This window comes from Helianthus annuus, chromosome 2 (genome assembly GCF_002127325.2).
Source record: "Helianthus annuus cultivar XRQ/B chromosome 2, HanXRQr2.0-SUNRISE, whole genome shotgun sequence".
In the NCBI taxonomy this organism is placed as follows: domain Eukaryota; kingdom Viridiplantae; phylum Streptophyta; class Magnoliopsida; order Asterales; family Asteraceae; genus Helianthus; species Helianthus annuus.
The window spans coordinates 170,176,421-170,189,579 of record NC_035434.2 but is presented as its reverse complement, the minus strand read 5'-3'; the positions used below and the strand labels follow the sequence as shown (position 1 = coordinate 170,189,579).

General features: G+C 37.3%; 1 protein-coding gene across 1 annotated transcript; it reads left to right on the top strand.

Annotated features, from left to right (window-relative positions):
- The first annotated feature begins 7,992 nt into the window (after positions 1 to 7,992).
- On the top strand, positions 7,993 to 8,440 carry LOC110907776. Its single transcript, XM_022152712.2, has 2 exons — positions 7,993 to 8,153; positions 8,260 to 8,440. Exons 1-2 carry the CDS (start codon positions 8,025 to 8,027, stop codon positions 8,329 to 8,331), a joined length of 201 nt encoding a protein of 66 aa, XP_022008404.1. The 5' UTR covers positions 7,993 to 8,024; the 3' UTR covers positions 8,332 to 8,440.
- The last annotated feature ends 4,719 nt before the right edge of the window (positions 8,441 to 13,159 follow it).

Below are 13,159 nucleotides of genomic sequence, written 5' to 3'. Positions count from 1 at the left end.
GGTGAGTCCCCCTTCTTACACATGGCCAATCAGATCAAGCCACGTCAACTCCCCTAATACACTCCCCTAATACCTTGTTTTGATGGCGGCACTCACCTATTAGGTGAGTTGTTTTTTTTTTTTTTTTTTTTTTTTTTTTTCTAAAAGAATGCATCTTTTATAAATTAAAAAAAGATTAGTAAAAATAAAAATTAAATAAAAGACATTTCATTAAATTAAAAAAAAAACATTCGAACTAGAAAAAAAAATACATTCAACCTAAAAAATATAAAAACAAACTACTCCTCGTCCGAATCAACTTCAAGGTGAGGCAAATCTAAACTTCCGAGATGCTCAACGAGATCGTGTTTTAGCCTCCAATGCGTGTCTTCGTCAATGAGCTCCGTATAGGCTGTCTCATCGAAGACGGGTTCGACTGGAGGATCTTGAATATGAACCGGTGCTATCGCCCTTCCGTCGTCTTTTATAATCATGTTGTGTAAAATAAGGCACGTATACACGATGGACCTTATTTTTTTCACCGTTTTCGAACGCATTGGACGATTTAGTATTCCCCACTTCGACTTTAACACACCAAACGCCCGTTCCACATCTTTTCTTGCGGCCTCGTGTTGCCTCTTGAATTTTTTTTCGTTCGGGTCGTGTGGATATGGAAAAGACTTCACAAACACGGACCAGGTAGGGTAGATCCCATCAGTAAGATAATACCCGCGTTTGTATAAATGGTTGTTCACTTGAAATGGACAATTTGGCGCCGTTCCATTTCGTTGAGCAAGAAATAACGGAGATTGTTGCAGCACGTTGATATCGTTTTGTGAACCCGCTGGCCCACAAAAAGCATGCCAAATCCACAAATCTTGAGACGCTACCGCTTCTAACATAATCGTCGGGTATTGATGATCGCCTCTCATGTATTGTCCACGCAATTCTGTGGGGCACATTCTCCAGACGAAGTGTGTACAATCCAGACTCCCTAACATACCAGGTAGGTGATGCCTATCCTCATGAGCCTGATACAATAGCGCGATGTCGTGGCTCGTTGGTCTACGTAGGAATTCACCGCCATACCTTAAATTAAATAAAAGACATTTCATTAAATTAAAAAAAAGACATTTCATTAAATTAAAAAAAAAGACATTTCATTAAATTAAAAAAAAAACATTCGAACTAGAAAAAAAAATAAATTCACCGCCATACCTTTTACAAACCGTCTCGCAGAAATATTCAAGGCACTCACGAGAGGTCCTTTCAGACATATTTAAATACTCGTCCCCCTCGTCTGGTGGGTTACCGGTTGCAAGTTGTTTAATTGCCGAAGTAACCTTTTGCAACGGTGTAAAGCTTTTCTTCATTCTCCCGTCTAAGCCTTCTTGAAACCACTCGTCATACGCTTCCACGTCACTAACAATTTTTAGGAACAACGACTTGGACATACGAAACCTGTGACGAAAAGTATCTTCACTAAATTTTGGATTTTCATCGAAATAATCGGCCATGAGTGTCTCGTGGCCCCCCACACGATCCCGACGGACATATTTTTTTTTACTAGACGATGCCGTGTCTAGTAGCTCCGCTTGTTGGATGAGATTTTGGAAGAAAACTAAGCTACTATCGCTTGACCCGGTATCGTCATCGTCGGGAAAGTCGGGTATGGGAGAAAGAAACGGGAACTTGGAATCCATTTTGTGTTTAAAAGATATAAAAGTTTTAGAGTTTTGGTGTTGGTTTGTTGTGAATGTGGTAAAAAATGGATTAAGATTGGTTAGTATATATATTGTTTTAAAAAAAAATGATTTTTTTTTTTTAAATTTCGACCGTTTGTAACGGTCAAATCTCGATCATCGTGCCATTTCTCAGCGGTAAGCCCACACCCATTTCCTTCCCCGATTCGGGACCCCGCGGGGATGGCGGCGGTGTTCCCGATCGGGGAAATGGTTCACCGACTGCCTCCCCGAATGCGCCCCGTATACCCTAATGAGGTAAGGGGAAATTCTTTTAACTCAATTATACGTTGTCATATCATTTCTTCTCTATAACTTCTCTCTTGTCAAAAAACGTACGGGGTGCACCCCTCTTAGGGGAATTGTTTTTTTATTCAAAAAAAAAATAAAAAAAAAATTTGATTGGTTGAAAATGAGGGTGGCCCCACCATTTCCTCTCTCCTTCTTCGGTGAATACTCCCCTCACACCCTCCCCGATTTACCTCCCCCTCTTGAATGGCGGCACTTTACCGCACGGCAAAATGGGCCCCCGAAGGGAGTCCCCGAGGGTGCCCCGGGTGCCCTTATGGCCTATTGGTAGGAGGTTTAGATTTTTTTAATGGAAACTTAAGTTCAATTCTCACTTGTGTCATATTCGGATGGATATAGACAATGAAAGATTTGGACTAGGCCTTGTCTAAGATTGTCAGTTGGATTCCTGAGCCCAACCGGGTTTTCGTCCCACCATGTGTTACGCCAGAGAGTTCTGCTCTTGTGGTGGCACAACGACTGTCAAGTGGTAGCCGGCGGTATGGTTTCCCGAGGGGACACCCAAAAAAGCCAAACTCTGATGGTAGCATAAGCCCGGTTAAGACAACATAGCCTAGGCAAAATAAGGCAATACAAAACTCTCCGATTTAGAGAGTGTGGTAACCTTATAGATGAAGTTAACCGTTAATTTTTTTTTTATAAGATTTCACACTACTTATTAAATTGGACATTAATTAATTATTAATATTGGATTCTAACTTATTAAATGATGTGTTGATGTGTAAGCTTTTAGCACGTTGTCCATCATTTCTTATATCATAATATAGTCTAAAGTTAGGATCTTATGTGATTTACCATATCTGCTTATTATATATTTTAGTATATATACACTTGTATAGCAATAACCTATAAAATGTGTTAAATGTTCTTGAAAGCTGGGATGCCCGTACCTACCTTATTTTTTACTATAAAATCTTGATTTGTTGAATTGGAATCCAATTTTTAATATTATGTAGTTCACAAAGTGTGTTAAGTATACGAATCTGAATTCAAGTAATAATAATAACATTTTGTTAGAGAAAATAATGAGAACTGGAATATATACAGTTCGTATTATGGTTTGGAACTGGTCGTGTAAACCGAATCAGCCGTTTAACGTTTGTTATTTGTATTTTTTTATGTTATAAAATATGAAAATGTATGTTACTAATTTAGAAACTAACACAAAATTATATTCTTATCAAATTACAAATTCCCCCATTACTAGCCAATTAAAGATATCAATAATAACAAGCATCACAAATCATTGCTTAAAACTAAAACAAACCTGAAATTCAAAACTTCGATATATATTATTGCTGAACCTTAAAAGCATCACCAGCCTGTCAATCCCAAGTCCCTAGAATTAACTTACAACATGAATAACATCATAACTTAAAAAAAAAAAACGAATAAAATAACGTCGAAACATACCATTCCTGACGCGGGTGGCCTTCCGTATTCCAAAGCTGTTAAAAAATCTTCATCAAGAGCATATCGGTCTTTTTCACTTTATGTAAAAAGACCGAATACCCTTGAAAAAGACCGAATCGCCCTTAAGTTAACAAAAAAGACGGAAATACCCTTGACTTAACGGAAAAAATGGATGGAATTAACGACCTGGATGAAAATGACAACATTTCAAACCTTTTGGATCTATATGCGAAAAAACAAACCTTTGGACGAAAGTCGTAAAAATGGCTAAAACTCAGGGACGAAAATGACGTTTTACTCAAAAAAGAATTATTGAAATTGACCCCATTGAGCTCGTGGTCAAATGAGGAGCATGCTTCAATTAAATGTCTTTCTTGACTATTTGAACCCATGTTAAGCTTGCTATAAGTAGCTTCTTTAACAGCATTAAGATCATTTCCAAATTCATTAACATCAATCCCCGTAGCTTCTTTAACTAAAAACCGGTTCAAACCAACCGGTAGAATTGGTTAAACCACCCGGTTGAAACTGCCCGATACACCCGGTTAAACCGTTTCTGAGCCGAATCCCGTACAGTATAAATACCGGATTTTATAACATTGCTAAATTGTGCATTGTTTCCCTCTTCCATGATCTTTCCAGATTAATTTCCACACCCTGCGTGCAAATCGATAATATTATCAAACTGCTTTGTAGTAAATATTAACCGAAAACAGTAGAAAAGAGAATGTAAAAAGCGGTACTTAACGACTTAGCATTTGGATATATGTTGCTTTCAACGAGGTTAGCTAAAAACTAAACATATGCTTACACCAAACTTTCAACCTAATTTGGTGTAAACAAAACATATGCTTACACCAAATATGATGCAACTTCAATGTATGCGCCAAATTTTGTTACCAACATGTTTCACATGTCCATTTATTACAAGTAAATTGTTTTATTTATAGAATTGCTCTTACACGTTGATTTAAATAATAAATTAAAATATTAAGAATTAAATATTTTCGTCTTTTCTACTAACTTAAAGGGCAATTTAGTATTTTTCACTTTATGTAATAAGACGAAAATACCCTTGCCTTAACCGAAAAAAATAGATGGAGTTAACGAGGCGGATGAAAAAGACAAGATTTCAAACATTTTGGATCCAGATGCGTAAAAACAAACCTTTAGACGAAAGTCATAAAACTGGCCAAACCTCAAGTACGAAAAATGGCATTTTACTTTCAAAATAAAATAATATCCAAACTGAACCAAGTTTATGTATATTTACTTATGAGTTAAATGCCTGGATGGTCTCTGTGGTTTGCCCTTTTTGTCACATTTAGTCACTAACTTTCTAAAATTACAGCTCTAGTCCCCAACTTTTCAATTTTCATTCTCGGATAGTCCCTGTGCCTAACATCAGTTAGTTTTCTCAGTTAAGAGGGTGTGAAATGACAAAAATACCCTTTCCTTAAAATATATGCCCGTGGACTCCATCCCCACCTCCCATGACCAAATTATGCAGATAATCAGTGACAAAAGCATGTCCATTTAGTTGTCTACATGCTTCTATGATGCACTGGTTTTTTAAAGTCCACTCTAGATTTTAATGGCAAAATACAAATTATATTAGTGGTGTAAATCTCTGGCATAACACAAACCGAACACTTCACAAGTTTGTGTTGAGTCGAACGGGTTTGTGTCAGATTCAGGTCAAACCCACGAATACCTTTAGCTAAGTAGGTTAGGTCAGGTTAATCTAGCACAATCGCAAGTTGACCTTTTTAACACGTTTATTTTATATTTATAAATAAATGTGTTTGTGTCGTGACTTAAAGCGGTTGGGTATCTTATGCCAAAATTTAAAGGCTAGTAGAGAAATTGACATTAGGTCTTGTAGTTTAAATGCAACATATTTTATACACATTTGCGTTTTTGGTTGTAAATTTGTGGTTTTAGTCTTTAGAGTAAAAAAAATGCCAAAAAAAAAGACAAATAAAGTTTTTTTTTTTTTGGGCCAAACAGGCTGTGCTCTTGTAGGCTAGTGGATATACGTGTCTGTGTTGGGTTTGTGTGTGACTCGATTTTTACATGTTTGTCACGTTCGATCTGTCAACCAACGAACACAGCCCGTTTGACACTCCTAGATTATATAACTTAACAATAACTAAACAAGTAACAAGCAACACAAAATTTACACATCAAAACAAGAACTCTGCCACCAACATACCTGAATTGTGCCAGAATCATCATCCCTCAAAGTCCCTTTGATTCTTCGCCATTTTCTAAATGCTTATAGATTTCTTGCAACTGGTTAGTAGTATGAGTTCTATCCCACTTGTAAGCAAGCATAGGGCTCAAACCCCTTGCTATACGAGTAATCTATAGGAGTAATAAGTTGCACAATGTAACATCCTTTGACTCCAATTTAGTTGTGAAAGCAAATCTATACGAGTAATTAGTTGCACAACGTGTCATACGAGCCCATGTCTCTTTTTCACCCCCTTCGTAATCTGTTTCGTAATTTCAATCATATCTTATCTCAAAATATTGTTTTGTAATTGTTACTCTATATACAAATGTGAATGGGCTCCACTATTCTCACACCCCTAAATACGGACCGTATAATTGATTGTGCACAAAAAAAATGTCAGGGAATGCTTTTTTGTCTCCATGTATATGGGCCGTATAATATTATACGACCCATATAAAATGTTACAAACCCATATAATGTTATACGACCTAATATTTTCTTCATTTATACGAGCCATATAACATTATACGACCCCTATAGATATAGAGTGTGAAATTAAGAGTTTGGGGTATGTATTTAATTAGGACCCTTTATTTTTTTTTTACTTTACATTTAGAACATTATATGTAGGTTATTTAGGAAATTACTTTTTGAGTCTCTATGTTTTAGTGGTTTTAACCATTTGAGTTCAAAATTAAAAGGTTTAGCGCTTTGACTCCCTAGCCATTTATTTTATAACGTTTTGAGTCCAATTTTGTTCATACGGTAAACTAGACTCAAAAGGTTAAAATTTGGACTCAAATGGTTAAAAAACGTATTCGGAATCACGCCATTAAACATTTTGATTTTTCACTAAAACCATTAAAATACAACAACTAATACTCTAGGTTCCTTTTTCTTATTAATTAGAGTAAACTGCAATTTTACCCCATAAGGTTAGGGGTCATTGGCATGTCTACCCCCTAAGGAAATAATTGCAATTTTACCCCCCACTGTTTGCTGTTATGTTGCAACCTTACCCCCCGGCCTCAAATTTGTTGACTAATCTGTTGACTATAACTTGAAATGACTATAATGCCCTTTCATATTACCCCATGTGTTTTGTGCACTCTTGTGATATTACCCCCTGCCACCGCCATTCACCACCACAACCACCACTGCCACCTCCAGCCACCACCTTCAACCACCACTGCCACCGCCATTCACCACCACAACCACAACCACCACTGCCATCTTCTTCCTCCCCCTCTCTCTCTCTAAAAAAACCACCACCCGCCTTCATCTTCAACAATCACCACTGCCACCTCCAGCCACCACCCTCAACCACCACTGCCACCGCCATTCACCACCACTGCCATCTTCTTCCTCCCCCCCCCCCCTCTCTCTCTAAAAAACCCACCACCCGTCTTCATCTTCAACAATCACCACTGCCACCTCCAGCCACCACCCTCAACCACCACTGCCACCGCCATTCACCACCACAACCACCACTGCCATCTAAAATTGCAATACTATGACACCCACACCCAACTGCATATATGCTGCATTATGGGGTTTTAGCCACTCCACTGCCCAAAACAGGAACGATAACCTCTGTGTAGGACTGTTGTTTTTGCCAGAATACGGACACTGTGACAGTTTGCATTTGTACTCAATACTGCTTAGAACTGCAGACCCAAAAGAGAACCTTAAAAACAATTGATGAAAACGCTGTGAACTTTGCTTATGTTTTTGTTTTTATATTATTTTCATTCTTATTTAATAGCTACATCAACTATTGCAGTTGTTGCTGGTTTTCCCATTTGCTGTTAATGATTAACATTATGGTGGGTGTAGTGGCGAAGCTTGACAATGAAGATAGGGGGGTCGAAAACGTATATACCCAAAAAATTCTATAGAACCGGGGGGTCGAAAACGTATATACCCAAAAAATTTTATACGAAAACTACATATATAACACTACTGAGCGAAAAGTTAGGGGGGTCGGGCGCCCCTCCCGGCCCCTCATAAGCTGCGCCTCTGGGTGGGTGAAGAGGAATGGTGGCTGGAGGTGGTTGTGGTGGTGAATGGCGGTGGCAGGGGGTAATATCACAAAGTGCACAAAACACAGGGGGTAATATGAAAGGGCATTATAGTCATTTCAAGTTATAGTCAACAGATTAGTCAACAAATTTGAGGCCGGGGGTAAGGTTGCGACATAACACTGAACAGTGGGGGTAAAATTGCAATTATTTCCTTAGAGGGGGTAAGAGTGCCAATAACCCCTAACCTCCGAGGGTAAAATTACAGTTTACTCTATTAATTATTATCCGCTTCATTGCTCTCAGGAACAAAACAGAAAGATGAAACCTACAGAAATCCTCATGAAATCCGGCGACAGTGAAGTAGTAGCCGGAAAGAGAGAAGCTACCAAAAACAAGCCCCAATTCCGGCCGGCTACTGATGACACCAAACCCCTTCTCCAAGATCCGGTACTCTCTTTCCCCAATTTCTTCTTTTTTTTTTTAATTTATTTATACCCACCTAATAAATTAAAACTTCTGTTCTTATATATTCTTAATATTTTTATTTATGTAGATCTTAAGATCAGACCCAATTGAGACGGAGGAAGCTGTTCTCCGATTGCCCCCTTTCCCTCCTATTAATTAGTTCATGATTTTGTATGTATGTACTCTTCTTGCAGTTACTTATGTATTAATTTGATGGTTTTATTGAGTGTTGTTAATTTCATTTAATTTCTGGGTACTTTGTTAAGAAATGCTACTGCTGATCTAGGTTATTTTACAAGGGGCAAATTGGTCATTTTGGTATGTTGGAATCATAGTTATCAAAAGCGCGCTCTTTTGGCGCCTAGCGATTCCCAGTAAAGGCGCTTATAGCGCAGCCTAAATCCTAATGATGTTTAATATTTTTCTTTATTAATTCGTAAATTTCACTTTTTCTGCGGTATTTATAGGGCTTTTTCTGTAGTATTTTTTTGCTTTCAAGTTTTAGGGGGCTGTTTGTTTACCTCTTAATGAGACTCTTAACGGTGTTCAGACCTCTTACTGGTTAAACACTTAATGGTTCAGACTGTTTATTTCACGAGCAGATGTCTCAATGGTTCAAACATTTGCTTCTGAATGGTTAAGCATTATACAGAGTCTGAATGGTTAAGACCTCTACTCTGAATTGGTCAGACATTTGCCTTATTGGTTCAACACTTAATGGTTCAGACCATAGTTATCAAAGTCGCTAGGCGCACTCAAGGCGCATATGCCTCGCCTAGGGCCTAGGCGCAAAGCGCAAAAAAAGCGCGGGCCTGAGAAAAAAAAAGCGCACTTAAATGAATATATATAATGTTACATAGTGATATTAGTTTCATTGATGCTATTAATCTCCAAATATATTTTTAAAACTGATATAATTAGATATTAAAATCATCTAACTAGCATCTAACAATTTAAAACCTTTAAGATAATTAGTGAAAAAGAAACTCTTAACTGATGTGGCTGTGTACTAACTTATATAAATATATAATATATTATAGGCCTTCATTTTGCAATCTAGTATGCCTGAAATGAAAAACCTATAACATAATTTATTTAAAATTAAACACAATTCATTTAAAAGATGATAAAACAAATATAGAAAACCTTCAGCACACTTTCTGCAACCCAACCACTGTTGACAATCCAGTCCTACTTTGTGACAAGTCACTGTTCACATATTAGGCAAAGCACAGTAGCTACTTTACCAAGACACAACTGAATAATAACTATTTAAAAAGTCTGCCTTTTTATTTTCCTGTCTACCCCGTTCCATCTCTTCTTCCTCTCACTATCTCCTTCACTAACCTGCAACTCTAGCCTCCGGCAATCTACAACATCACATAATTTATCCACCAGAGTAAATCTACTTCTTTCACCACCAGAAGTTAGCCGGAATGTGCAGAACTTTCGCCAAAATCTCGCCGGAATCTGAGAATCTCGCCGGAAATGCGCCTGAACCACTGCTTGGAGAAAAGCGCAATTGATGCGCCTCGCCTGGAAATTGCGCCTAGGCGCACATGGCGCTCGCTTTTGACAACTATGGTTCAGACCTCTTACTAGTTCAACACTTAACCATTCAGATGTTGCCAAACAGCTCCTTACTCTTTTATTACTTTAATGAACTTTTTGTTTTCGAATATTAACATGTTGGTTTTGAGTATTTTGTTATCTGAGACTTTTTAAGTGCGAGTATGAACATTTTGGTTTTGGTTTTGAGTACTTTATTGCTTTAATGAAGTTTTTATTTATTTTTTTATTTAAGTGCACGTTTTGTTTTCTCAGGCACACGCTTTAATTATAGCGAATAGCGTAGCGCTCATGTGTCGCTATATAGCTAGTAGTGACAAATAGCGGTAAACAGTGAGATTTTTGTAATTTGTTAGTGTTTATAATAAAAAAAAGGGTAATGCACGGTACCCCTGACCGCGGAGGGGATTTGGTAAAATTTACAAAAAAAAAATATTTCTAAAAATTTTCTTCTATTGTATCGATAAACATGAAATAGCGCCCGCTATTTCATCCTATCGCTACGTAGCGTATAAGTAGCTTGTCGCTATCGTCCGCTATTCGCTATCAACAACTATGGTTTAAAACATTGCTCGATAATAAGTTAGGTGTCGGGTCTTTGCTAAATTACAAATAGCAATTAGTTTCATTGATGTAGTTCTTTTTATTAAAATTTAACTGTATGAGTATCAGAATTATTTTCTGGTGTTGTGTCTAGTAGGGCATCCTCAAAGGCTCATGTTTTAAACAATGTATAACTTATATTCTAGTCATGGTTTTAAAAAACGTTTGAGGCGTGCGCCTCAGGCGCGCCTCGAGGCGAAACGGCCAAAAAAACGAGTCTGAGGCGCGCCTCATGGTGTTTTTAATGTATATGTGCCTCAGAGGGGCTGAGGCGCTAAGAAAGATGCGCCTTATGGGATTTTGATGTTTTTGACTTTTTGTGTCAATTTCAAGCATTTCATGTCGTTTTTAAGTGTGTTTTTTTATGATTTTGATGAATCTGATGATGAAATTAGTTAGTATTAATTATAAAAGTATATATAATTTTTTATAGTTTTTTATTAATACCGCCTCGGCCTTATGCCTTGAGGCTTACGCCTCGTGAGGTGAAAGGGAAAACGCCTCGAAACTCGTTTCCGATCTTTTAAACCTTTACGCCTCGTGAGGTGAAAGGGAAAACGCCTCAACCACCACAAGTGGCCTAGTGGTGGAGTGACTTGGGTTCTCCAATGGAGACCCAAGTTCAATTCCCATTAGTGCCACTTTGGTGGCCACCGACACCCGCTTTAAAGCCGGACCGAGGACACTCGAGGTCTCGGGTTCGAAACATGTTTCTTACCCCTCTTTGATGGCTATGGGTATTTGCCGCCAGGGATCCTTGTCGGGTGGTGAACTGGGAAGGGAGATCCCTTCCGCGGTCAGGGGTACCGTGCAACTACCCTTTTTTTTAGAACCCTTTCTCAATGTTTGCATGATTTCGCCTCTAGTTGAAAAAAAATGGTGTTTTGGGCCTTTGACACCCTAAACTGAGATTCAAACTGCCGCAAGACCAAACTGTAGGAAAAAAAAGTTCAGCCTTAACTAGAACGGTTAAGTATGTGAACAGGGCTTGGATCTATGGCTGAAAGAGGTGTGTAAAACTGGACTAAAAACCAACACTTAAGATCCCATTTGCTTTGTAGAATTCCTTAGGTCCCCTTTTGGTTCGCATAATTCGTGGGGTTGGTATTAATACAATTATCAGGTAAACGTGTTTGGCTGTTTAAACATAGAATTGGATTTCTTTCATGTTACTAGTGAAAGGGTACATAATAGCATAAATTGTTTATAATATGTGAAGAAAGTTTGTTTGAAAGCTCGAAATTCGGCTTGTTACATGTTATAAACTATTTAGGAGGTTGCAAGACTTTTAACCTGTTTGACCCGTTCCTCTTTATAGTTAACTTTTTTTTTTCCCAAATCATTTAGCTTGTCGTAGATAAATCCTATGCAGTTAATCTTGGTGATATATCGGTGATATATTGACCGATATTTGACCTACATATCACCGATATTTGACCGATATAACCGATATATCACCGAGATTTGACCGATATAATCGATATATTGCCGATATATCACTGAATTATTAGTATTAAATTGCTATATATATAAATTCTGCATTGTATTAAAATCATCGATATCCCACCGATATCTCACCGAGATAACCTATATCTCAAATATGGGTCCTCGACCGATATCCGATATTTTACCGCATTAACTGCATAGGATAAATCACAAACAAATCAACCAATTTATAAGTAAACAGGTCAAAATCGTGAGTTTGTAACCATTTTATATATAATTCTGTGAACTAGAAGGGCAATTCGGCCATATAAAATGACCGAATTGTCTTTCTTGTTAACAGAAATAATGGATGAAGTTAACCCAATGGACTAAAATGGTAACGGTGAAATCTTTTTGGACACACAGGCGAAAAATGAAACCTTTGGACTAAACTGGCGAAATGACCCAAAACACAGGGACTAAAATGCCATTTAACTCTTAATATAGAACAATTTGTCAATGTTTGCACGATTTCACCTCTAGTTGAAATACCATTATTGTGGTAACCTAGAGCAGTTAAGTTTGTTAAAAGGGCTTGGATCTATGACTGAAAAAGGTGCGTAAAACTGGACTAAACACCAACAAATGTGTGTATGCAAAGCCATGTAGCAAATCAATCAATTAGGTGTGTCGCTATGATTCGCGGTTCTCATGAAATATATGTTTTTTCATTTTAATCCTCCCCAATGTATAGGGTTAGGATCGTGTGAGAAGTACTAGGGTTTTGGCGGGGAAGTTAAGAAGTTAAGAGGCCGGTTTTCTCAGAAAGCATATATGTATGAATGTATCTATCTGTGGTTTTATAGTTGCAGAGATTCATTGATGAGTGGAGGTTGTTAGGTTTGAAGTGTTGGAGAAGAAGGTGGGGGTGTAAGATTTTAATTTTTAAAAAGGTTGGTTATTTATATTATCTACACAATTAGTCCTTATAAATATGAATTGACAAAAATGTCCTCATGTGCAAAGCACATGATCAGATTTAACAGAAAAAATTAACTGAGTTTGGCTTAAAGGACACAACGTGTATGATTTGAAAACATAAAGTACAAAACTCGTCAATTTGAACATAAAGGACAACACCTGAAAATGAATATAAAGATAAAGGAAAATTCTTAAATTCACTCTTTTTTTAATTTCTAATGTACATATGTGTGCTTACGTGTTTAAAACTGAAAAATAAGTATCGTACATATATGTTTGACTCAGATATAATTTGTGTTCACTCAACATTATTTGGATATAAATACAAATCCATCTTCAAAGTCGATCTAATGATGATTTTTCCAGCATAAACATGTTGCTTGCATAAGAATTCTGCTGAATAGTGAATA

Coding starts and splice junctions, on each gene's coding strand:
- LOC110907776 (XM_022152712.2), top strand. CDS start 8,025: ATGAAACCTACAGAAATCCTCATGAAATCCGGCGACAGTGAAGTAGTA. Junction 8,154..8,259: donor AACCCCTTCTCCAAGATCCG/GTACTCTCTTTC, acceptor TTATTTATGTAG/ATCTTAAGATCAGACCCAAT.